The sequence below is a fragment of the Bombina bombina genome, chromosome 7 (genome assembly GCF_027579735.1).
Source record: "Bombina bombina isolate aBomBom1 chromosome 7, aBomBom1.pri, whole genome shotgun sequence".
NCBI lineage: Eukaryota > Metazoa > Chordata > Amphibia > Anura > Bombinatoridae > Bombina > Bombina bombina.
The window spans coordinates 25,757,494-25,782,696 of NC_069505.1; the positions used below are offsets into that span (position 1 = coordinate 25,757,494).

General features: G+C 42.9%; 1 protein-coding gene across 1 annotated transcript in view; it reads right to left on the reverse strand.

The window, feature by feature from the left end:
* RCE1 (Ras converting CAAX endopeptidase 1) overlaps positions 1–25,203 on the reverse strand; it is a 128,038-nt gene that overhangs the window by 78,000 nt on the left and 24,835 nt on the right. The window contains exon 5 of the mRNA XM_053719994.1: positions 24,355–24,438. Within this exon, the coding sequence (XP_053575969.1) occupies positions 24,355–24,438 (84 nt within the window). The remainder of the gene's footprint in view (positions 1–24,354; positions 24,439–25,203) is intronic.

A 25,203-nucleotide genomic window follows, 5' to 3' on the forward strand; every position in this document is an offset into this window, starting at 1 on the left:
GGCATAAAGCTGTGAACATGTTGTCCATCTCATCTCCCAAATAGTTAGTGTTCTGGGAGCGGAGGAGAGAAAACTTAAATTATGCTTACCTGATAATTTCACTTCCTTCTGTATGAGGTGAGTCCACTGCATCATTCCTTACTGTTGGGAAATACTGAACCTGGCCACCAGGAGGAAGGCTTAAATACTCCCCCCCACTTCCCTCATATCCCAGTCATTCTGCCAAGGGAACAAGGAACAGTAGGAGAAATATCAGGGTATAAATGGTGCCAGAAGAAAAAAACTAAATTTTGGTCCGCCCATCGGAGTATACGGGCGGGGGCCCGTGGACTCTCCTCATACAGAAGGAAATTAAATTATCAGGTAAGCATAATTTAAGTTTTCCTTCTTAATATGAGGAGAGTCCGGGGGCGTGTCCCAACAGCGTACCGGCATGAACGCATTTTATGTGAGCTCTGCATAAGATCCTCTCTAATCCACCGATTAAAGAGCTACAACAGCAAAATCAACTACATTATTAGCTGCACTACAGCCTGTGGCTATATTTCTGTTCTTGATTGCTGTTTTCATGACTCCAGATCGGCAGTTTAAAACCTAGGGCGGCGGCCTATACCTAGGTAGCATTCTCCCCTGGACCCACCGGGTTTATCAGTGCTGGCAGAACATATCTGCCTTACTGCATCTATCTGCAATACCAAAATCTACAACATACTTTCTCTAAACCAACAGCCTAGGTGGGCCTTACTTCCCAGTGAACTCGACAGAAGAATATCACAAAATAGCGGCTGTATGGGAAACCGATCTAATGCAGCACTTGGACCAGCCGCCAGCGCTTCGCTAAACTAGAGAAAATGCTACTAAAACTTTATTAAAGCTCACTACCCAGAGACCTCTTAGAACGCATGATAGTAGAAGCGCCTGAACAGAAATATCCGCAAGCTGCAACTTATGACAGCAGCCGGAAGACACAGGCAATAGAGCAGAAACGCTTCTCCCCGCATATCCTCCCCAACAGAACAGCGGACAGAGAGCTAACTAAAACTCCTCAAGAAAACCTACGCTCCACCGGCTCACTTCAGCTTACGCAGACATTGGATTGTAAAGAGCCTCCGACTATGAACAGAATTGTGTCACTCGATCCAGCGCTTCTGGTGCTGCCGGAGCCACTGTCAGTAGCAAAAGGAAACATTCAACCTGAAGCCTACAGTGGACTACCTTCAAGCAGCGCCGGTCACTTAACACCTGTACTCTCACATATGAGCCACCGGGCAGGCGCACCCTTCACAAGTGATTCATTATTTATTGTAAAGCGCCACATATGGGACCTACCTAACACTATTGCACAAGCGATCACATACTTCGAAGAGGGCTAAAGACTACTTTTTACCTGCATCTCTAACACTGTCCGCAGTGTTCACCACCAATAAGACATTATTAGAGGCATATGTTCTCAGTATCAGTTCCATATAGAAAAACATAATTTATGTAAGAACTTACCTGATAAATTCATTTCTTTCATATTAGCAAGAGTCCATGAGCTAGTGACGTATGGGATATACATTCCCACCAGGAGGGGCAGTTTCCCAAACCTCAAAATGCCTATAAATACACCCCTCACCACACCCACAATTCAGTTTAACGAATAGCCAAGAAGTGGGGTGATAAGAAAAAAGTGCGAAAGCATAAAAAATAAGGAATTGGAATAATTGTGCTTTATACAAAAAAATCATAACCACCACAAAAAGGGTGGGCCTCATGGACTCTTGCTAATATGAAAGAAATGAATTTATCAGGTAAGTTCTTACATAAATTATGTTTTCTTTCATGTAATTAGCAAGAGTCCATGAGCTAGTGACGTATGGGATAGCAGATACCCAAGATGTGGATCTTCCACGCAAGAGTCACTAGAGAGGGAGAGATAAAATAAAGACAGCCAATTCCGCTGAAAAATAATTCACACCCCAAACAAAGTTTAAATTTCATAATTAAAAAAAACTGAAATTAAAAGCAGAAGAATCAAACTGAAACAGCTGCCTGAAGTACCTTTCTACCAAAGACTGCTTCAGAAGAAGAAAATACATAAAAATGGTAGAATTTAGTAAAAGTATGCAAAGAAGACCAAGTTGCTGCTTTGCAAATCTGATCAACCGAAGCTTCATTCCTAAATGCCCAGGAAGTAGAAACTGACCTAGTCGAATGAGCTGTAATCCTTTGAGGCAGAGTTCTACCCGACTCAACATAAGCATGATGAATCAAAGACTTTAACCAAGACGCCAAAGAAATGGCAGAGGCCTTCTGACCTTTCCTAGAACCAGAAAAGATAACAAATAGACTAGAAGTATTTCGGAAATCTTTAGTAGCTTCAACATAATATTTTAAAGCTCTAACTACATCCAAAGAATGCAACGATCTTTCCTTAGAGTTCTTAGGATTAGGACACAATGAAGGAACCACAATTTCTCTACTAATGTTGTTAGAATTCACAACCTTAGGTAAAAATTTAAATGAAGTTCGCAAAACCGCCTTATCCTGATGAAAAATCAGAAAAGGAGACTCACAAGAAAGAGCAGATAATTCAGAAACTCTTCTAGCAGAAGAGATGGCCAAAAGAAACAAAACTTTCCAAGAAAGTAATTTAATATCCAGCGAATGCATAGGTTCAAACGGAAGAGCTTGAAGAGCCCCCAGAACCAAATTCAAACTCCAAGGAGGAGAAATTGACTTAATGACAGGTTTTATACGAACCAAAGCCTGTACAAAACAATGAATATCAGGAATATTAGCAATCTTTCTGTGAAAAAGAACAGAAAGAGCAGAGATTTGTCCTTTCAAGGAACTTGTAGACAAACCTTTATCCAAACCATCCTGAAGAAACTGTAAAATTCTAGGAATTCTAAAAGAATGCCAAGAAAAATGATGAGAAGAACACCAAGAAATGTAAGTCTTCCAGACTCGATAATATATCTTCCTAGACACAGATTTACGAGCCTGTAACATAGTATTAATTACGGAGTCAGAGAAACCTCTATGACTGAGAATCAAGCGTTCAATCTCCATACCTTCAAATTTAAGGATTTGAGATCCTGATGGAAAAAAGGACCTTACGATAGAAGGTCTGGTCTTAACGGAAGAGTCCACGGTTGGCAAGTAGCCATCCGAACAAGATCCGCATACCAAAACCTGTGAGGCCATGCTGGAGCCACCAGCAGAACAAACGAACGCTCCTTTAGAATCTTGGAAATCACTCTTGGAAGAAGAACTAGAGGCGGAAAGATATAGGCAGGATGAAACTTCCAAGGAAGTGACAATGCATCCACTGCTTCCGCCTGAGGATCCCTGGATCTGGACAGATACCTGGGAAGCTTCTTGTTTAGATGAGAAGCCATCAGATCTATTTCTGGAAATCCCCAGATTTGAACAATCTGAAGAAATACCTCTGGGTGAAGAGACCATTCGCCCGGATGTAATGTTTGCCTTCCCAATTGTCTATACCTGGGATGTGAACCGCAGAAATTAGACAGGAGCTGGATTCCGCCCATACAAGAATTCGAGATACTTCTTTCATAGCCAGAGGACTGTGAGTCCCTCCTTGATGATTGACATATGCCACGGTTGTGACATTGTCCGTCTGAAAACAAATGAACGACTCTCTCTTTAGAAGAGGCCACGACTGAAGAGCTCTGAAAATCGCACGGAGTTCCAAAATGTTGATTGGTAATCTCGCCTCCTGAGATTCCCAAACCCCCTGCGCTGTCAGAGACCCCCATACCGCTCCCCAACCTGTCAGACTTGCATCTGTTGAAATCACAGTCCAGGTCGGAAGAACAAAAGAAGCCCCCTGAACTAAACAATGGTGGTCTGTCCACCACGTTAGAGAGTGTCGTACATTCGGTTTTAAAGATATTAATTGTGATATCTTTGTATAATCCCTGCACCACTGGTTCAGCATACAGAGCTGAAGAGGTCGCATGTGAAAACGAGCAAAGGGGATCGCGTCTGATGCAGCAGTCATAAGACCTAGAATTTCCATGCATAAGGCTACCGAAGGGAATGATTGAGACTGAAGGTTTCGACAAGCTGAAACCAATTTCAGACGTCTCTTGTCCGTTAACGACAGAGTCATTGACACTGAATCTATCTGGAAACCTAAAAAGGTTACCCTTGTCTGAGGAATCAACGAACTCTTTGGTAAATTGATCCTCCAACCATGTTCTCGAAGAAACGATACAAGTCGATTCGTATGAGATTCTGCTAAATGTGAAGACTGAGCAAGTACCAAGATATCGTCCAAATGAGGAAATACCACAATACCCTGTTCTCTGATTACAGATAGCAGGGCACCGAGAACCTTTGTAAAAATCCTTGGAGCTGTTGCTAGGCCAAACGGCAGAGCCACAAACTGGTAATGCTTGTCTAGAAAAGAGAATCTCAGAAACTGATAGTGATCTGGATGAATCGGAATATGCAGATATGCATCTTGTAAATCTATTGTGGACATATAATGCCCTTGCTGAACAAAAGGCAGAATAGTCCTTATAGTTACCATTTTGAATGTTGGTATTCTTACATAACGATTCAATATTTTTAAATCCAGAACTGGTCTGAAGGAATTCTCCTTCTTTGGTACAATGAATAGATTTGAGTAAAACCCCAGACCCTGTTCCAGAACTGGAACTGGTACAATTACTCCAGCCAACTCTAGATCTGAAACATTTCAGAAACGCATGAGCCTTCACTGGATTTATTGGAACACGAGAAAAAAAAAATATTCTTGCAGGAGGCCTTATCTTGAAGCCTATTCTGTACCCTTGTGAAACAATGTTCTGAATCCAAAGATTGTGAATCGAATTTATCCAAATTTCTTTGAAAAATCGTAATCTGCCCCCTACCAGCTGAGCTGGAATGAGGGCCGCACCTTCATGTGGACTTGGGAGCTGGCTTTGGCTTTCTAAAAGGCTTGGATTTATTCCAGACTGGAGATGGTTTCGAAACTGATACAGTTCCTGTAGAGGAAGGATCAGGCTTCCGTTCCTTATTGTGACGAAAGGAACGAAAACGATTAGCAGCCCTATATTTACCTTTAGATTTTTTATCCTGTGGTAAAAAAGTTCCTTTCCCCCCAGTAACAGTTGAAATAATAGAATCCAACTGTGAACCAAACAATTTATTACCTTGGAAAGAAAGGGAAAGCAAAGTTGACTTAGAAGACATATCAGCATTCCAAGTTTTAAGCCATAAAGCTCTTCTAGCTAAAATAGCTAAAGACATATACCTGACATTAACCCTAATGATATCAAAAATGGCATCACAAATAAAGTTATTAGCATGTTGAAGAAGATTAGCACAACAAGTATCAGATCATAATACTCATAGCATTGTTAAAGCCTCCAACCAGAAAGTTGAAGCTGCAGCAACGTCTGCCAAAGATATAGCAGGCCTAAGAAGATTACCTGAACATAAGTAAGCTTTTCTTAGAAAGGATTCAATTTTCCTATCTAAAGGATCCTTAAAGGAAGTACTATCTGCCGTAGGAATAGTAGTACGTTTAGCAAGAGTAGAGATAGCCCCATCAACTTTAGGGATTTTGTCCCAAAACTCTAATCTGTCAGATGGCACAGGATATAATTTCTTAAACCGTTTAGAAGGAGTAAATGAATTACCCAAATGATTCCATTCCCTGGAAATTACTTCAGAAATAGCATCAGGAACGGGAAAAACCTCCGGAATAACTACAGGGGGTTTAAAAACCGTATTTAAACGTTTAGATTTAGTATCAAGAGGACCAGATTCCTCTATTTCTAATGCAATTAAGACTTCTTTAAGTAAAGAACGAATAAATTCCATTTTAAATAAATATGAAGATTTATCAGTATCAATCTCTGAAACAGAATCCTCTGAACCAGAAAAATCATTCTCAGAAACAGAATCAGAATGATGATGTTCATTTAAAAATTCATCTGGAAAATGAGAAGTTTTAAAAGACTTTTTACGTTTACTGGAAGGAGGAATAACAGACATAGCCTTCCTAATAGATTTAGAAACAAAATCTCTTATGTTAACAGGAACACCCTGAGTATTAGATGTTGATGGAACAGCAACAGGTAATGGAACATTACTAAAGGAAATATTATCTGCATTAGAAAGTTTGTCATGACATTCATCACAAACAACAGCCGGAGGAACAGTTACCACAAGTTTACAACAAATACACTTAACTTTGGTAGATCCAGCACCAAGCAGCGATTTTCCAGAAGTAGCTTCTGATTCAGGGTCAATCTGAGACATCTTGCAATATGTAATAGAAAAAACAACATATAAAGCAAAATTGATCAAATTCCTTAAATGACAGTTTCAGGAATGGGAAAAAATGCCAATGAACAAGCTTCTAGCAAGCAGAAGCAAATAAACAACGAGACTTAAATAATGTGGAGACAATAATGACGCTCATATTTTTTAGCGCCAAAAAAGACGCCCACATTATTTGGCGCCTAAATGCTTTTGGCGCCAAAAATGACGCCACATCCGGTGACGCCGACATTTTTGGCGCAAAAACGTCAAAAAAATTCTGCAACTTCCGGCGACAAGTATGAAGCCGGAAATGACAAAGAAAATTTTTGCGCCAAAAAAGTCCGCGCCAAGAATGACGCAATAAAATGAAGCATTTTCAGCCCCCGCGAGCCTAACAGCCCACAGGAAAAAAAGTCAAATTTTTAAGGTAAGAAAAATTGATTATTCATATGCATTATCCCAAATAATGAAACTGACTGTCTGAAATAAGGAATATCGAACATCCTGAATCAAGGCAAATAAATGTTTAAACACATATATTTAAAAACTTTTATATAAAAGTGCCCAACCATAGCTTAGAGTGTCACAAAAAATAAGACTTACTTACCTCAGGACACTCATCTACATGTAGTAGAAAGCCAAACCAGTACTGAAACGAGAATCAGTAGAGGTAATGGTATATATAAGAGTATATCGTCGATCTGAAAAGGGAGGTAAGAGATGAATCTCTACGACCGATAACAGAGAACCTATGAAATAGACCCCGTAGAAGGAGATCATTGAATTCAAATAGGCAATACTCTCTTCACATCCCTCTGACATTCACTGCGCACTGAGAGGAAAACCGGGCTCCAGCCTGCTGCGAAGCGCATATCAACGAAGAATCTAGCACAAACTTACTTCACCACCTCCACGGGAGGCAAAGTTTGTAAAACTGATTTGTGGGTGTGGTGAGGGGTGTATTTATAGGCATTTTGAGGTTTGGGAAACTTTGCCCCTCCTGGTGGGAATGTATATCCCATACGTCACTAGCTCATGGACTCTTGCTAATTACATGAAAGAAATAATCTAAACTGTTTTGTATGAGATGAAACTGACATATCCGATGTTTCAACGTCATATTGCTTTGAATTACCTAGCCCAGACGCGAGTAATTAGAGGCCACTGTATACCGGATTTAAACTGGGGGCAAAAATGTAATATTAGAGCATAGTATGTGGTGAATTTTTTATTTGTTAATAATGTTGTACATAGGTTACAGACAGTATTTGTGATGACCTCCCTTCTAAAAAGTTATTGCAATTTGTGGGAATTGTATGGAAAAGCTTAAAACAAATGTCAATCATAACAATATCAGACAGTATGTCATAACAAGTGTTATCCTGGTCCATATAGGTTATAGTATTCTTGTTGGTTATACTGTGTTTTGCTGCAAAGGGTTTAGATTGTAATGTTTATATAGTATAATTCAATTTTAAGCGCTCCACAACAACAACCCTAGGTGATAAAGGAAATGTACACTTATATTTATTAACAAATCACTTTATGTTAATACTGCTGTATGCTAGCAATTATACCAATTATACCATTTGCGCTCAATTATACTTATGTTAATAGCTGTTTATGCCGTTGGACTGTCACCAACATATAGTAACATCTTGTTTACTGTGCTCAGTTATGGTTTTTGCTCCCTATACCAGGAAGCAAATTTTGTTTTGTTATTTTTACTCTATATTATAATCTATTATAGCAATACAGGTTCATAAGAGACCCACACAGGCTATATATGTTTTGGTCTAAAAAGTTATAACTAGGGCCAATTAAGAAAAAAAATTAATTTAAGAGAGTATTCCTAGGTGCTAAAGTTGACAGATGCGACATATGATATATGTTTATGTACAGTTAGCACATTGAATCATTATGAAGAACCAATATACTGTAATACTCTTGATGTTTGTTTTATATATGCATTTTATGATATGTATGTTCATTTGATCTAAATAAAGCTCTTTTGAACAATAAAAAAAAAATAAAAAAAAAAAAAAAAAAAAAAGGAGGAGAGTCCATGGCATCATTCCTTACTGTTGGGAAAACTATACCCAAGCTCTACAGGACACTGAATGATAACGGCAGAGGTAAAAGAGGCGGACCCTAATCTGAGGGCACCACAGCCTGCAAAACCTTTCTCCCAAAAGCTGCTTCGGCCGAAGCAAAAACGTCAAACTTGTAAAATTTTAAAAAAGTATGTAAGGACCAGGTAGCCGCCTTACAAATCTGATCCATAGAGGCCTCGTTCTTAAAGGCCCAAGAGGAAGACACCGCTCTAGTGGAATGAGCCGTAATCCTCTGAGGAGGTCTAAGCCCTGCTGACTCATAAGCTAAGCATATAACACTCCTCAACCAAAAAGATAAGGAAGTCGAAGAAGCCTTCAGACCTTTACGCTTCTCAAAGTAGATAAACAAGGAAGAAGTTTGCCTAAAATCCTTAGTAGCTTGAAAATAAAACTTCAAAGCTCGAACCACATCCAGATAATGAAGTAAACGTTCCTTCGAAGGAGGATTAGGACACAAGGAAGGAACCACAATCTCCTGATTGATGTTGCGATCAGACAACCTTAGGGAGAAAAGCCAAGCCGGTACGTTGGACAGCCTTATCAGTGTGGAACACCAGATAAAGAGGCTCACATTGCAAGGCAGTTATTTCAGAAACTCTGTGTGCAGACGCAATAGCCAATAGAAAAAGAACCTTCCATGACAACAATTTGATGTCAACTGAATGCATAGGCTCAAATGGAGCCCGTTGCAAAAACTTAAGAACAAGATTCAAACTCCAAGGTGGAGCATTATATCTAAACTCAGGTCTGATCCTAATCAGAGCCTTAACGAAAGATTGCACATCAGGGAGCTCTGCGAGCCTCTTGTGCAGCAAAACAGATAGGGCTAAAATCTGTCCCCTCAGGGAACTGGCAGAAAGGCCCTTCTTCAGACCCTCCTGGAGAAAAGAAAGTATCCTGGCAGCCTTAACCTTATGCCAGGCTAAACCATGCTCTTCACACCAGAATAAGTAAGCTCTCCACACCTTATTATGGATGCGACGAGTAACAGGCTTAGGAGCCTGAATGAAAGTATCAATAACCCTCTCAGAGAAACCTCTCTTGGCTATGACTAAGCGTTCAATCTCCACGCAGTCAGCCTCAGAGAATCTAGATTTTGATGAACAAAAGGACCCTGTTCCAGCAGACCCCGGCGACAAGGTAACTTCCACCGAGGAGATGAGGACATCCCCACCAGGTCCGCGAACCACATCCTTCGCGGCCATGATAGAGCAATCAGTATCACTGATGCCTGCTCCTGCTTGATGCGGGCCACTACACGAGGAAGAAGTGGTAACGGCGGGAAAATGTAAATCAGGTTGAACCTCCAAGGCACTGCTAATGCATCTATTAGCTCTGCTTGAGGATCCCTGGACCGCGACCCATATCTGGGTAGCTTAGAATTGAGCCGGGACACCATGAGATCTATCTCCAGCGTCCCCTAATTGTTGCAAATCTCTGCAAACACCTCGGGATGGAAAGACCATTCCCCGGAAAAAGGATTGTCTGCTGAGGAAATCAGCATCCCAGTTGTCCACACCCGGAATGCGGATCGCTGAAAGCGAGCAGTTGTGAGCCTCCGCCCACTCCAGAATCCAAGATACTTCCCTCATTGCTAGGGAGCTTCTTGTTCCCCCCTGATGGTTGATATAAGCCACCGAGGTTATGTTGTCCGATTGGAATCTGATAAACTGGGACGACCCCAGAAGAGGCCAAGCCTTCAGAGCATTGAAGAGTGCTCGAAGTTCCAGAATGTTGATCGGGAGGAAGGATTCCTCTCGAGTCCACAGGCCCTGTGCCTTCCTGGTACCCCAAACAGCTCCCCATCCTGATAGACTTGCGTCCGTAGTCACAATCTCCCAGGATGGTCTCAAGAAGGATGCCCCTTGGGACAGGTGATCTGGACAGATCCACCAGTAGAGCGATTCTCTCGACCGGTTGTCCAGAGAAATCTGTTGAGACAGATCCGAATGATCGCTGTTCCACTGTCTTAGCATGCACAGCTGTAGTGGTCTGAGATGGAATCTTGCAAAAGGAATAAATGTCCATGCTGGACACCATGAGACCAATCACCTCCATACACCGAGCCACGGAGGGCCTTCAGGAGGTCTGGAGGGCAAGACAAGCTGAAGTTCGCTTGTAACGTCTCTGGTGTAAGGAATATCCTCATGGATATGGAGTCTATTATAGTACCCAGGAATTCCACCCTGGTACTGGGAATAAGATAACTCTTTTCTAACTTTATCTTCCATCCATGATATTGAAGAAGTTACAGAAGAGATTTCAAATGGTCCTCTGCCAGATGACAAGATGGTGCTTGAACCAGAATATCGTCCAAGTATGGAGCTACTGCTATACCTCTGGTTCTGGCAACTGCAAGCAGAGCCCCTAGAACCTTCTTAAAAACTTTTGGAGCAGTAGCTAGACCAACCGGAAGTGCAATAAACTGGAAGTGCTGGTCAAGGAACGCAAACCATAGGAACTTGAAGTGTTCCTTGTGGATTGGAACGTGAAGGTAAGCATCCTTCAGATCTATAGTGGTCATGAACTGTCCTTCCGGAACTAAGGGAAGGATGGACCTTATCGTCTCTATCTTGAACGAGGGGATAGATAGGAATTTGTTTAAGCACTTTAGGTCCAGAATCGGGCGGAAAGTTCCCTCCTTCTTTGGGACCATAAACAGGTTTGAATAGTATCTCAAACCTCTTTCTGCAAGAGGTACCGGGACAATGACTCCGAGGGAGGAGAGATCCCTCACGCACCCCAGAAATACTTTTCTGGCCTGGAAGACAAGTTTGATAGGAGGAATCTGCCCCTGGGTGGATGAGACTTGAAACCTATCTTGTATCCCTGAGCGATGACCTCCAGGACCCACGGGTCTTGCACGCCCCCAAACCAAGCGATAGTCTGCCCCCCTAGGTGATCCAGAACCGGATCGGGGGCCGCCCCTTCATGCCGACTTTGTCTCGGCGGGCTTCTTGCTCTGCTTGGATTTATTCCAGGACTGAGCCGGCTTCCAAGTACCCTTGGATTGCTCGGGTTTTGCAGATTGGGATTTATCAGAACGAAAGGAACGGAAATTAGGACTTTGTCCCTTAGGCTTGTTCTTCTTATCCTGTGGTAAAAAGGCACCTTTGCTTCCAGTAACTGTGCAGATAATTGAGTCCAGGCCTGGACCAAATAAAATCTTTCCCTTAAAGGGGAGGGAAAGAAGTCTGGACTTAGAAGTCATGTCCACAGACCAGGACTTTAGCCAGAGAGCCCTACGGACTTGAACAGAAAAACCTGGAGCCTTAGCATTCAGGCGAATAATTTGCATCACAAATAAAATAATTACTCACCCTTAAGGACTTAATTCTTTCCTGGATCACGTCGAGGAAACCCTCCACCTCGATCAACTCAGATAAGGAGTCGCACCAGTAGGTAGCCACTCCAGCAACCGCCGCTGCCGGTTGAAACAAATATCCTGTATGTTGAAACATCTTTCTTAACAGAGTTTCTATCTTCTTATCCATGGGCTCTTTAAACCACAAACTGTTCTCAAGTGGGATAGTAGTGCGCTTAGCAAGCGTGGAGATAGCTCCATCCCCGTTGGGGATGAAACCCCACAACTCCAATTGAGAGTCCGGGACCGGGAACAATTTCTTAAAGGAAGACGAAGGGGAAAATGAAAAACCAATCCTTTCCCATTAGTTCTTAATAATGTTCGCCATATTTACAGGAACCGGGAAAGTTTGTGGTACAACCCTGTCCTCATAGACCTTATCTAATTTAGGAATCAAAGGTTCCTCAGGCAATTTGGGCTCTGGAACCTCTAACGTAGCCAAAACTTCTTTCAACAGAAAACGTAAATGTTCAATCCTAAATCTAAAGTCTGGTTCCTCCGCAGCTAGAGGCTTAGAGGCAGCAGATTTCAACCCAGAAAGTGCTCCCTCTGAAGTATCAGAGGCGCCTTCATCATCGGATAATCTCATATCAGATAAATCCAACAAACTAGTAGCTGACCCCTGGGAAGGATAGCAATATTGACCTTTCACTTGCGCTTAGCAGGGTGAGGTAAAGCACTAAAGTCCGCAGACACCGGTGTTTGTAACTGTGCAGTAAAATCTGGCAGTAAAAGGGCCCCTCCAGATGGAGGATTAGGAGTGCTACGGGAAGCTGCATGTGTATTAGGAAATGACTGTAGGGTGCGCACCTCACGGGATGGAGACTCCTCAGAGATGGATGGCTCAGTGGAATCAAACATATTAACCTTCTTTGACATGATTACTTTATCAAGGCATGTGAAACCTCCATAGCTTGCGAATACAAAGCAGACTATTGATTAATAAGAAAAAACAGCACCTTTATACCCCCACTCATCACCTCCTATGACCCAGGCAAAACAGAGAAACCACTTCTTCTCCGGGAAAACCGCACAGTCAGGAAAGAGGAATAAGTGTGACCACACCCGGTCACATGGTGCACAATGCAGGACCGCCCCTGCTATACTAGCAAAAAAAAAGCGCAAAGTCTTTCAGGCTGCGCAGCTCACAAAACAAAAGTAAAAACTTGTACGTTCCAACATCTGCATGAGCCCAAAAACCAGCAGATAAACTTATGTGATTAATCCTCACTGTTCAATAACCCCCCTCAGGGGATATTAACCCTTGATTCCATACAGATAAAAGGAGCCACACTGTGACTCTGTCTTCTGGCGTTATCATATGTATAAAAAAATTAAACGATCTTACCGGAATCTATGCCATGTTACAGAAACACAGCCTCTCAAGTTTGACAGTCTTGTAGCATCGCCCCTGAGGGATGGAAGCAGGCAGTGAAACTCGTTAACACTGATTGCTTAGGAGCTGTTAATACAAATCTGGATGGGCTCGCATAAAGACTCTCCCTGCATCTCCAGACTCTAACTTTCGTCAATGCTCTCACTGAGAGGCTAAGACTACTTAAAACTCTAGTCCCATTTAGAAGGGTAGATACCCTTCATAAGGAACTACTCAAAATCTTCTGACACTTCTCTGCCAACCTCCTGTGACGAAAGGCAAAGAATGACTGGGATATGAAGGAAGTGGGGGGGGGGGGGGTATTTAAGCCTTTGGCTGGGGCATCTTTGCCTCCTCCTGGTGGCCAGGTTCAGTATTTCCCCAACAGTAAGGAATGATGCCGTGGACTCTCCTCATATTAAGAAGGAAATCCCCATCCTTTCATAAAAGATCGTAATCTAATGAGGTCAAAGTGGATCTTAGGAGCGTAGTTTGTTGTACACTCTTTCTTTCTGGGTTAGTAAAGATGAACCTCTGAATAAATCTCTAACAGTTCATGGGTCTCCTTTCCCACTTTCATTGTTGATTGTGGGAGTCCATATATTAAACCTCTAAGGGGATGTATCAGAGGGATAAGGTGCTATTTGAGGCTGATTCAGGGGTAGTGAGCATGGCTGCTTCACAGTAATGTCTAATATTAGGAAGACCTAGACCACCGGTTTCGCAAGGGTCCTGCAAGATCTTAGCCACTATTCTTATTTTTTTTACCATCCCACACATATGAGTTAATCAGTTTTTTGAATGCATTAAGAAGTGAGAGTGACAATTTCCTTGGTAAATATCTAAATAAAGATGTAAGTTTCGGGAGTTGCATCATTTGAGTTGCTGCTATTCTGCCGTACCCAGAGATATCGCTGTATCTCATAAGCTTTTATTTTACCAACGTAATTACAAAAAATAGTCCACACTGATGTATTTTTTATATGATAAGGTTTGCGTTCTACTCAATTGCAAGTTTAACTAATTTTTTATTATTTTTTTATATTTCCGGTAACATTGCAAGTAATAATTTAGAGACGCACACAACATATCTCAACACATTGTGCTACGACCATGGTGACTCACAAATAATTCAGCAAATAATGATTAATGGAAACTTGAAAAAATTTGAGACTTTTATTCCTTAAAGGAACAGGAAACCCAATATTTTTTTTTCCGAAATTCCGACAGAACAAACAATTTTAAGCAATGTTATGATTAACTACTATTATCAATTTTGTTTCATTCTCTCAGTATCTTTTGCTGAAGGAACAGCTACTACTGGGAGCTGAGCACATCAGGTGAGCCAATGACAAGAGGCATATATATGTGCAGCCACCTGTTACGGTACCAACAGGGTACCAAGGGTTAATACCAGATGAACAATGTCCTGAATAGGGAACCAGCAACTCACAACCCCAATCCGTTTCCCCCCCTCAAACATGAGACCAGGCTCCACATTCAAGGTAAAACAAAAGTGAACTTTATTAAGGGCCATATGCCCAGTATTTATGCAGGTCAGACCCCAGATGGGGGGTTGAAAGAATGCTGTACATTAGATGGAGGGACAACGCCCTTTGACAGGCCACAATAGAATCACATTACTTTACTTAGGCAGATAACAAGTTAAACACAAGACACAGTTGATCCTTTCTTATCACTGGGGTGTCTGCTCTCTAGATGTGATTAAACAATGGAATGTTTATCACTAACTTTAATGACAGTACACAATAGCTGAGGCTAGTAACCTTGTCGTTAGAAATTAGCTTCTTAAAGCTGAACACAGTTAACTCCTTCAGTCCTGACAGAAGGGTCTGTCACATAGCTCCCCCCTTGTGGAACACTCCGGCAGACCCGGCTTGACCCTTTGGCGGGTCAACCTGGGGATAACCGGACTAGGAGGTGGTAGGCATGTCTGTTTGCCGGGACAATCCATCTGTTTTCCTGTTATGAGAGAGAATCCCTGTCCGTATAAATAAGGGTTCAACCTCATCAGTGCCCCGACTAGGGCTAAACAGTCCTTCAAAATATCATCGGCTTCTTTACGTGGTTGTTGTACCTGCTCTTTATAGGTATCCACAATCCGTTCATACTGACATAGGGTGCCCTTGAGTTGCTGCACCTCACTATGAGCCAGCGTCAGCTTCTCCTCCAGTGTCACCAAGTTTGTCTTTAATGTTTCATGTTCCACTCTCAAGCTGGTGTTTTCTGCACTCTGTCGGTGCAGCTTGTCTAGCAGAGATTCCTGTTCTAAACGTGCTTTTTCCTCTGCACTCCTCTTCTCTCCCGCTAGCACTGTTACATGATTATTTAACGTGACCATTTCATCCTCTATGTGGCTCTTCTCCTTCATCAGCGCATTGTAACGGGACTTCCACGTATCAATAGCGGATAGAGATTTACTGAGCTCAGCGTCCTGGGGCTTAGCAGCAGGTGGGTCAGTCTCTGCTGCACGGATCTGGGCACGGGTAGTCACAGGGTTAACATCAGCGGGGCCCATGGGAGCATAGGCAGAAACAAGGGGGGCCAAGTCATTTCCAAGGAGAACATCAGCAGGTAAGTCCTTCATGACCCCCACATTCACAGGTCTAGCGCCCACTCCCCAATCCAAATGTACCCTGGCAACAGGTAGGCAGAACACAGTGCCCCCTGCTACCCTCACAGCCACAGTGTCTCCAGTGTGCTGTTTCTCAGACACCAAGTTCTTTTGAAGCAAGGTCATGGTAGCACCAGTATCCCGTAGACCACTGACCTCCTTCCCATTCACTTTAACTAGTTGCCGGTTATTCCGGTGGGCAGCTTGCACAAGGTCTGCCTCATGTAGGATGCCCCAGCATTCTTGTGCCTCTACGTAGCGGGCCGCAGGCTGAGGATTACGTGGGATTCCGCCGGCGGGTCTTCTCCAGGACTGTGCTTGGTTCGCTGCGTTTAGGGGACACTCTGGTCTTTTGTGCCCTAGTTGCTTACATCCAAAGCACCGAATAGGTTGTGAGTAGCCCCGCGAATTGAACCGGGTTCTCTGAGGGTAGTTCGTGGCCGGAGGCCGTGTGGTATAGCGGTGCGCCGGGGTTTGGTAACTGGCAGCTGCTGGGGTGACTGGGGGTCTGTACTCCACTCTAGCAGGGGGCTTAGTGGTAGCAGTGTCCAGTTTGCGGGAATCCGTATACTCATCTGCCAGGCGAGCAGCTTCATGCAGGGTGGAGGGTTTACGGTCCCGAACCCACTCTCGAACTCCTGCGGGTAACTTGTCAAAGCAATGTTCCAACAGGAATAGCTGCAGCACCTCTTCCCCAGATACGGCTTGGCACCCCGCTATCCAGTGAGCTGCTGTGCGGTGCACCTTACATGCCCACTCAAGGTAGGAATCTCCAGCTAATTTAACAGTGTCTCTGAACCGCCTCCGGTATGCCTCCGGTGTAACCGCATACCTGGAGAGCAGAGCCTCTTTTACAGTATTATAATCCCCGACTTCCTCATCTGGAATGGCCCGAAAAGCCTCACTGGCCTGGCCGGATAATTTTCCGGATAATATCGTGACCCAGTCCTCTGCGGGTACCTGGTGTAGTGCACATTGCCTCTCAAAATCCGCAAGGTACCCATCAATCTCTCCTTCTGTTTCTAGGAAGTTTTTAAAAGCGGCAAAATGCACTTTTCTCTTTTCCATTGGGGTTACCGTGACTTGGGCTACTGCAGCGCCGCTTTGGCGAAGTAGGTTGGCCTCCACAGCTGCTATGACCCGGTCGATAATTTCGGCAGATGGGTTGGGGACATAATATGCCAGTCTTATTTTAACCGCCCGATCAAAGCTTGCTTCTTCAGGGGTTCTGTCTGATATGCTGGGCACATTGGTTCCTTCTGTCCCTGGTACTCTTTCCATCTTAGTCAGTGTTGTAATAATCCCCCTCTTCCTGAGGTTACTGGCTTGTGTAGTTGCTCTTCTGGGCGATGAGGTTCATTCCGTCGCTTGCCACCAATTTTTACGGTACCAACAGGGTACCAAGGGTTAATACCAGATGAACAATGTCCTGAATAGGGAACCAGCAACTCACAACCCCAATCCGTTTCCCCCCCTCAAACATGAGACCAGGCTCCACATTCAAGGTAAAACAAAAGTGAACTTTATTAAGGGCCATATGCCCAGTATTTATGCAGGTCAGACCCCAGATGGGGGGTTGAAAGAATGTTGTACATTAGATGGAGGGACAACGCCCTTTGACAGGCCACAATAGAATCACATTACTTTACTTAGGCAGATAACAAGTTAAACACAAGACACAGTTGATCCTTTCTTATCACTGGGGCGTCTGCTCTCTAGATGTGATTAAACAATGGAATGTTTATCACTAACTTTAATGACAGTACACAATAGCTGAGGCTAGTAACCTTGTCGTTAGAAATTAGCTTCTTAAAGCTGAACACAGTTAACTCCTTCAGTCCTGACAGAAGGGTCTGTCACACCACCAATCAGAAACTAGATCCCAGTAGTGCATTGCTGCCTCTGAGCCTAACTAAATATGGTTTTCAACAAAGGAAACCAAGAGAATGAAGCAAATTAGACATGGAAGATTAGATGGAAGTAAACTGGAAACCCCTTATAGGGATACTAAACCCACATTTTTTCTTTAATGAGAGCAGCAATTTTAAGCATCTTTCTTATTTTTATTCGTTCTCTTGCTATCTTTATTTAAAAAGTAGGAATTTAAAGCTTAGGAGCCAGCCCATTTTAGGTTCAGCCTCATGGATAGCGCTTGCTTATTGGTGGACACAGTTAGCAAACCAATAAACAAGCATAACCCAGGTTCTCAACCAAAAATGGGCCGGCTTTTAAGTTTTACATTCCTGCTTTTTAAATAAAGATAGCAAGAGAACAAAGAACAACTGATAATAGAAGTAAATTAGAATGTTAATTAAAATTGCATGCTCTATCTGAATCATTAAAGAAACAAATTGGGTTTATTGTCCCTTTAACGACAGACATACCCTGTAAATCCACAATCGTTAAGGATTTTACTACATGCCTCACTTCCGGACACCAGCAAGACCTGCCTTATTTCCGCTGCATTTATTGGGGCAAGGTGAAAACCGCCAATGTACAGGGTATGTTAGTGGTTGTTAAGTGGTTAAAGCTGCATGCTCTGTCTAAATAATGAGTTTACTTTTGACTTTACCCCTTTAACTCTAAAAAAAAAAAAAAAATTATGCTTACCCGATACATTTATTTCTTTTTTGACACGATGAGTCCACAGATCATCTTAATTACTAATGGGATATTCACCTCCTGGTCAGCGGGAGGTGGCAAAGAGCACCACAGCAGAGCTGTTAAATAGCTTCTCCCTTCCCTCCCACTTCAGTCATTCGACCGAAGTTAAGGAAAGAAAGGAAAAACCAAGGTGCAGAGGTGACTGAAGTTTACAATAACCCACAACCTGTCTTACAAGAACAGGGCGGGCCGTGGACTCATCGTGTCAAAAAAAAATTAAATTTATCAGGTAAGCATAAATTTTCTTTTCTTTTTTATGACACAATGAGTCCACGGATCATCTTAATTACTAATGGGATTCAATACCCAAGCTAGAGTACACAGATGATACGGGAGGGACAAGACAGGAAACCTAAACGGAAGGCACCACTGCTTGAAGAACCTTTCTCCCAAAAGCGGCCTCCGCCGAGGCAAAAGTGCCAAATTTGTAGAACTTTGAAAAAGTGTAAAGAGAGGACCAAGTTGCAGCCTTGCAAATCTGTTCCACAGAAGCTTCATTTTTGAATGCCCATGAGGAAGAGACAGCCCTCCTGGAATGAGCCGCAACTCTCTCAGGAGGCTGCTGTCCAGCAGTCTCATATGCAAAACGTATGATACTCTTTAGCCAAAAAGAAAAAGAAGTAGCCGTAGCTTTCTGTCCCTTAAGTTTTCCTGAGAAAACCACAAACAAGGCAGAGGATTGAGGAAAATCCTTAGTCGACTGCAGGTAAAACTTTAAGGCACGAACCACGTCCAAATTGTGCAGAAGTCATTCCTTCTGAGAAGGATTAGGACACAAGGAAGGAACAACAATCTCCTGATTAGTGTTCCAATCAGAAACAACCTTAGGAAGAAATCCTAACTTAGTATGTAAAACTACCTTATCCAAATGGAAAATAAGATAAGGAGATTCATACTGCAATGCCGAGAGTTCAGACACTCTCCGAGCAGAAGAAATAGCAACAAGAAATAAAACTTTCCAAGATAACAACTTAATATCTAAGGAATGCATAGGCTCAAACAGAACCCCTTAAAGAACTTTGAGAACTAAATTAAGACTCCATCGAGGAGTAACTGGTTTGAAGACAGGCCTGATCCTGACCAAGGCCTGACAAAATGATTGTACATCTGGAACATCCGCCAGACGTTTGTGTAACAAAATAGATAAGGCCGAAATCTGACCTTTTAAGGAACTTGTCGATAATGCCTTCTCCAAACCCTCTTGGAGAAAAGAAAAAAATTCTAGGAATCCTAACTCTACTCCATGAGTAGCCCTTGAATTCGCACCATTAGAGATATTTCCGCCAAATCTTATTGTAAATCCTTCTAGTTACAGGCTTACGAGCCTGAATCATGGTCTCTATGACCGAGTCAGAAAACCCCCGCTTGGATAAAATTAAGCGTTTAATCTCCAAGCAGTCAGCTTCAGAGAAACTAGATTTGGGTGAAGAAATGGCCCCTGAATTAGAAGGTCCTTCCTCAACGGAAGTCTCCAAGGAGGCAGAGATGCCATCTCCACCAGATCTGCATACCAAATCCTGTGAGACCAGGCCGGTGCATAAGGATCACCGATGCCCTCTTCTGCTTGATTCGAGCAATGACTCGAGGCAGAAGAGCAAACGGAGGAAATAGGTATGCTAGACTGAAGGTCCAAGGAACCGCCAAGGCATCTATCATTTCCGCCTGGGGGTCCCTGGACCTCGAATGTATCTCGGGAGCTTGGCATTCTGTTGCGATGCCATGAGATCTAATTCCGGCTGACTCCACTTGAGAATCAGCCTGGTAAACACTTCCGGATGGAGTTACCACTCCCCGGATAAAAAGTCTGTCTGTTTAGAAAGTCCTCCTCCCAGAGTCCACCCCTGGGATGAAAATCGCAGACAGGCAGCAAGAATGGGCCTCCGCCCACTGAATTATTTTGGTTACCTCTGTCATCGCTAAGGAACTCCTCGTTCCTCCCTGGTGATTGATGTAAGCCACTGAAGTTATGTTGTCCGACTAGAACCTGATAAACTGGACCGAGGCTAACTGGGGCCAGGCCAGAAGAGCATTGAAGATCACTCTCAGCTCCAGAATGTTTGTAGGAAGAACCGACTCTGACCGAGTCCAAACTCCCTGAGCTTTTAGGGAGCCCCCCCTAGAAGGCTGGCGTCTGTTGTCACGATCACCCAGGATGGTCTGCGGAAGCAGGATCCCCAGGAGAGATGATCCAGAGACAACCACCATTGAAGAGAATCCCTTGTCTCCTGCTCAAGTGGTATTCGAGGAGACAAAATGGTATAGTCTCCGTTTCATTGCCTGAGCATGCTTAACTGCAAAAGTCTGAAATGGAACCGAACAAACGGGATGATGTCCATAGCTGCCACCATCAACCCGATTACCTCCATGCACTGAGCCTCTGATGGTCGAGGTGTGGACTGAAGTACTAGAGAAGTATCGATAATCTGATTTCCTGACCTCTGTCAGAAAAAATCTTCATTAATTGGGAATCTATTATGTTTCCCAAGAAAGTTACCCTTGTATTTGGGACTAGGGAACTCTTTTCCTAATTTACCTTCCACCCGTGAAATCGCAGGAAGGATAGTACCATATCCACGTGAGATCTTGCTTGATGAAATGATGGGGCCTGGACTAGAATATCGTCCAGATAGGGCGCCAATGCAATGCCCCGTAACCGAAGCACTGCCAACAGCGATCCCAGAACCTTTGTGAAAATTCTGGGAGCAGTGACTAGACCAAAAGGGAGAGCCACAAACTGAAAGTGTTTGTCCAGAAAGGCAAACCATAGGAACTTGTGATGATTCTTGTGAATAGGAACGTGCAAGTACGCGTTCTTTAAATCCACTGTTGTCCTAAATTGACCCTCCTGGATCAACGGAAGAATGGAACGTATAGTTTCCATCTTGAAGGACAGTACTTTGAGAAATTTGTTTAGACTCTTGAGGTCTAAAATTGGTTTGAAAATTCCCTCTTTTTTGGGAAACACAAAGTGTTTGGAATAAAACCCCTGACCTTGTTCCTGTGGTGGAACTGGAACAATCACTCCCAGGTCTGAGAGGTCTTTTACACAGAGAGCACGCCTCTTGTCGGGTCTGCAGATAATCTTGAAAGTAGAACCTGCCTCTGGGAGAAAAACCTTTGAACTCCAGTTTGTATCCCTGGGACACTTGTCTACTGCCCAGGGATCTCTCGAACCCAAGCCTGAGTGAAGAAGAAAAGTCTGCCCCCTACGAGATCTCTTTGATTCAATGGCAGGCTTCTTGGACTGACTTCCCCTATTCTAAGACTTATTGGGCCCTTTATGAAGGCTTAAACTGCTCCTGCTTGGGAGGAGGGGGGGAAGGATTTCCCTAAAATCTCAAAAGAACCTAAAATTCTCTCTGACGTCCTTTCGCTTATATCTCTTATCCTGTAGATGAAACATCCGCAGAACAAGATTTTAACCATACTGCTCTGCAGCCAATATGGCAAAGCCTGAATAATAGCTCCCAGCTTAAGAAAACTCTTAGTTAAAGGAGTTGACTAACTTAAGGGCAACTATTGTCCAACAGAAACAGACAACGCATCAAAGCAATACACAACCGCACTGGCGATAGAAGCCATACCAACTGCAGGTTGTCAATGTAAACCCTCTAACTTCCAATCATAGGGTCCTTATCCTGCATAGCATCCAAAAGGAACTACTATCCTCTATGGGAGTAGTATCTCCCTTCAGTAAAGACTTCTTGATAGAGTTTGCTGTAGAAAACATCCTCTTAAATATAGGGAAGGAGAGAAAAAGGGATACCCGGTCTCCTATTCCTTAGCAAAAATCTGTATAATCCTATTTGATACAGGAAATACTTCTACCATGAAGGGTCCCTTTAGTATAATTTATTGGAATCTCTAGGATCGACTACTCTTGAAGTAACGGAGTCGTCCAAGGAAGCTAAAACCTCTACAAGTTATAATTGGAGGTATTCAAGCAGAAACTGAAGGAAAGCAACCTCAGTATCAGATGAGGTATTACCCTATCTGAGTCTGAGAATTCCCTCTCAGATACAACCCAATTATCCTCCTCTTCCAAGATACATTTCCTTTTTGTATTTTTCCCTACAGTGTGGAAAATTCAGACAATGCATGAAATGCAAGGTAACTCCAGGTGGAGTAGAAGCGCAGGGCACTGCATGTGGGCTATAAATTCTTTGGGACAAATTAGGAGAAAATTTATGGCATATCTTGATTTTTGTCAATAACTCCTAAACAGCATATGCTTAAAGAGGAGTAGGTTCAGAAAATCTATTTTTATAAAACCATTGGCATCACAAACATAAAACCAAGAGACACCTAACAGGACCTCTTGGTCCCTCCTGAGTCACCAGGGTTGAGTTAACCAAATAAACATGTTAAATTTCGAATAAAAGTTACTGTCTCTTTAAAACTTAAAATTAAACTTTATATTTTTGTGAGCAGCAGAAATATAAATTAGTATGTAAATATAATAGAACCTATCTACACCACAGCTTATTCTTGCTGAGGTGCCCATCAGTCTTTGAGGAACCCAGAAAATACCAAACTTTATTTAAAAACGTTACTAGTAATAGGGAAAAAGATACTGGTTTTTATCTTTATACATAAAACAATCCGGAACGCGCAGTAGCGCTGGCCGGTCCCACATAAGTTACAACACTAACGACTGTGCTACAAAGACTTTCCTTTCCAAAATCGGAAGTAAAATAGGAAGTGCACAGTCAAAAATGGTGCCAAAACATAGCTCCGCCCCCCATGGGCGTGATAACAATTACTCTGCCAGTCGCCACTAACAGTGTACTTAAAACAGTAGTGTGCGCTCTCAAATCAGCGCTAAACAAGCACCGTCCATCGTGGGCGTCACCACTATCTATCTCCAGGTCGCCATTATCATTAGTGTTTAAAAATAGCCACCGGGAGTAACTGAAGCTCTAGTTCAGACCTGAGTGAAAATAGTGCTACCTCTTGATAGGTAGCATCTTAGCCCAAATATGTGAAACTAACTGAACATGTCCCAAAACACAATCCCCTCCTACTGAGTCCTCCTATACTCAGCTATAGAGATTAAGCCCTTAGCCCAGTGCCTGCTTACAACTTGCTGTCACAGGGTCCCCTCCCTATAGAAATAGGAGTTATGTCCCCTTTGGAAAATAAAGTGCTCTACTTCCTCTGAGATCCTTTCTCAGACCCAGGATAAAAAGTCAGCACTTACCTTTAAAATCTGCCGACAGCAGGGCAGCTCAGCAGGATTGAGAGGTCCTCTCCCTCCCATAGCCCTGTGTAAAAAGATAAAGCCTGAGTAATCTTGTTTAGGCTATCAGGATTAGGGCAGCATAAATGTATGGGAGGCGCAGTGAGAATTATGTCCCACAAGTTCCCATTGCTCTAAAGTCACCACTGCTCTACTGAAGAGACTGATATGGACTACAGCTTCACCCTAGAACAAAGCAGCACAATCTTGTACTACTTTAAAAATAATAAATTCTTGATTGAAGAATCTAATCTAACACCTCACTTTACCTCTTCCTATCACTAACGTAGGCAAAGAGAATGACTGGGGTGGGAGGGAAGGGAGGAGCTATTTAACAGCTCTGCTGTGGTGCTCTTTGCCGCCTCCTGCTGACCAGGAGGTGAATATCCCATTAGTAATCAAGATGATCCGTGGACTTATCGTGTCATAAAAAAGAAATAAACCCAGTATAAGTGACGTTTGTGCACAATGTATCTGCATCTAACCCACTGCACAAGGCACAAGGGATATTTGTGTAGCGACAAACGCATTTATTTTCACCTAAATATGCTAAGCAGGGGTGTAAATATAACATGAGAGAGATCTATATCATATTAACCCCATGAAGTACCTGGGAACAGCTAGCAGCTTAATGTCACTCTGGCATCACAAGCAGAAGCTACAAAAAAAACTTACCATAGTGAGCAGCAAGGGCAGTAGTGTTGCTGAAATGATTCCCTCAAGGCGGAGACCCATGAGACTAAACAAAGGTACATTTGTCTGAAAAAAAGAAAAAAGAGGCCATCAGACCCTGGCAGTCACTTTCTGCAGCAGTGACTTATTTGTGCATTTGGCAGCCTTATGCAGACGCCGCATGCTGTTGTGTTCCCTTACAGTACAGGTTATCACCACCTCTACTCTGCGTCTGTTACTTGTTCCAATCATGCTTTGTGTAAAGAAGCTTCTGCATATTACTCCTGACCCTACTGTCCACCAACGTCAGATCATGACCTCTTGTTCTGGTCTTGCTCATTGTGACAAATGCTTCATCCTCAGCTTTATTAAATCCCTAAATATACATATCTGTTTCTATCATATCCCCTTTCTAAATTATATCCTGCAAGTTATACATATGGGCCGTGATGTATTTCCTTGCAAGTATTATTGTTTATACCAAATACAAATATATTAGCCTTATGGGACTAGTTAATTTATATCCTTCAGGAGACATAATCAGCAGAATTATACACAATACACAAACTCACCGTTACTGCTACTCATACCTTTTCCTATACACCCAGCACCTACTGATCTTACCTGCTGCTAATACCTCTTATAAATACACCCAGCACCTACTGACCTTACCTGCTGCTAATACCTCTTCCTATACACCCAGCACCTACTGACCTTACCTGCTGCTAATACCTCTTCCTATACACCCAGCACCTACTGACCTTACCTGCTGCTAATACCTCTTCCTATACACCCAGCACCTACTGACCTTACCTGCTGCTAATAACTCTTCCTATACACCCAGCACCTACT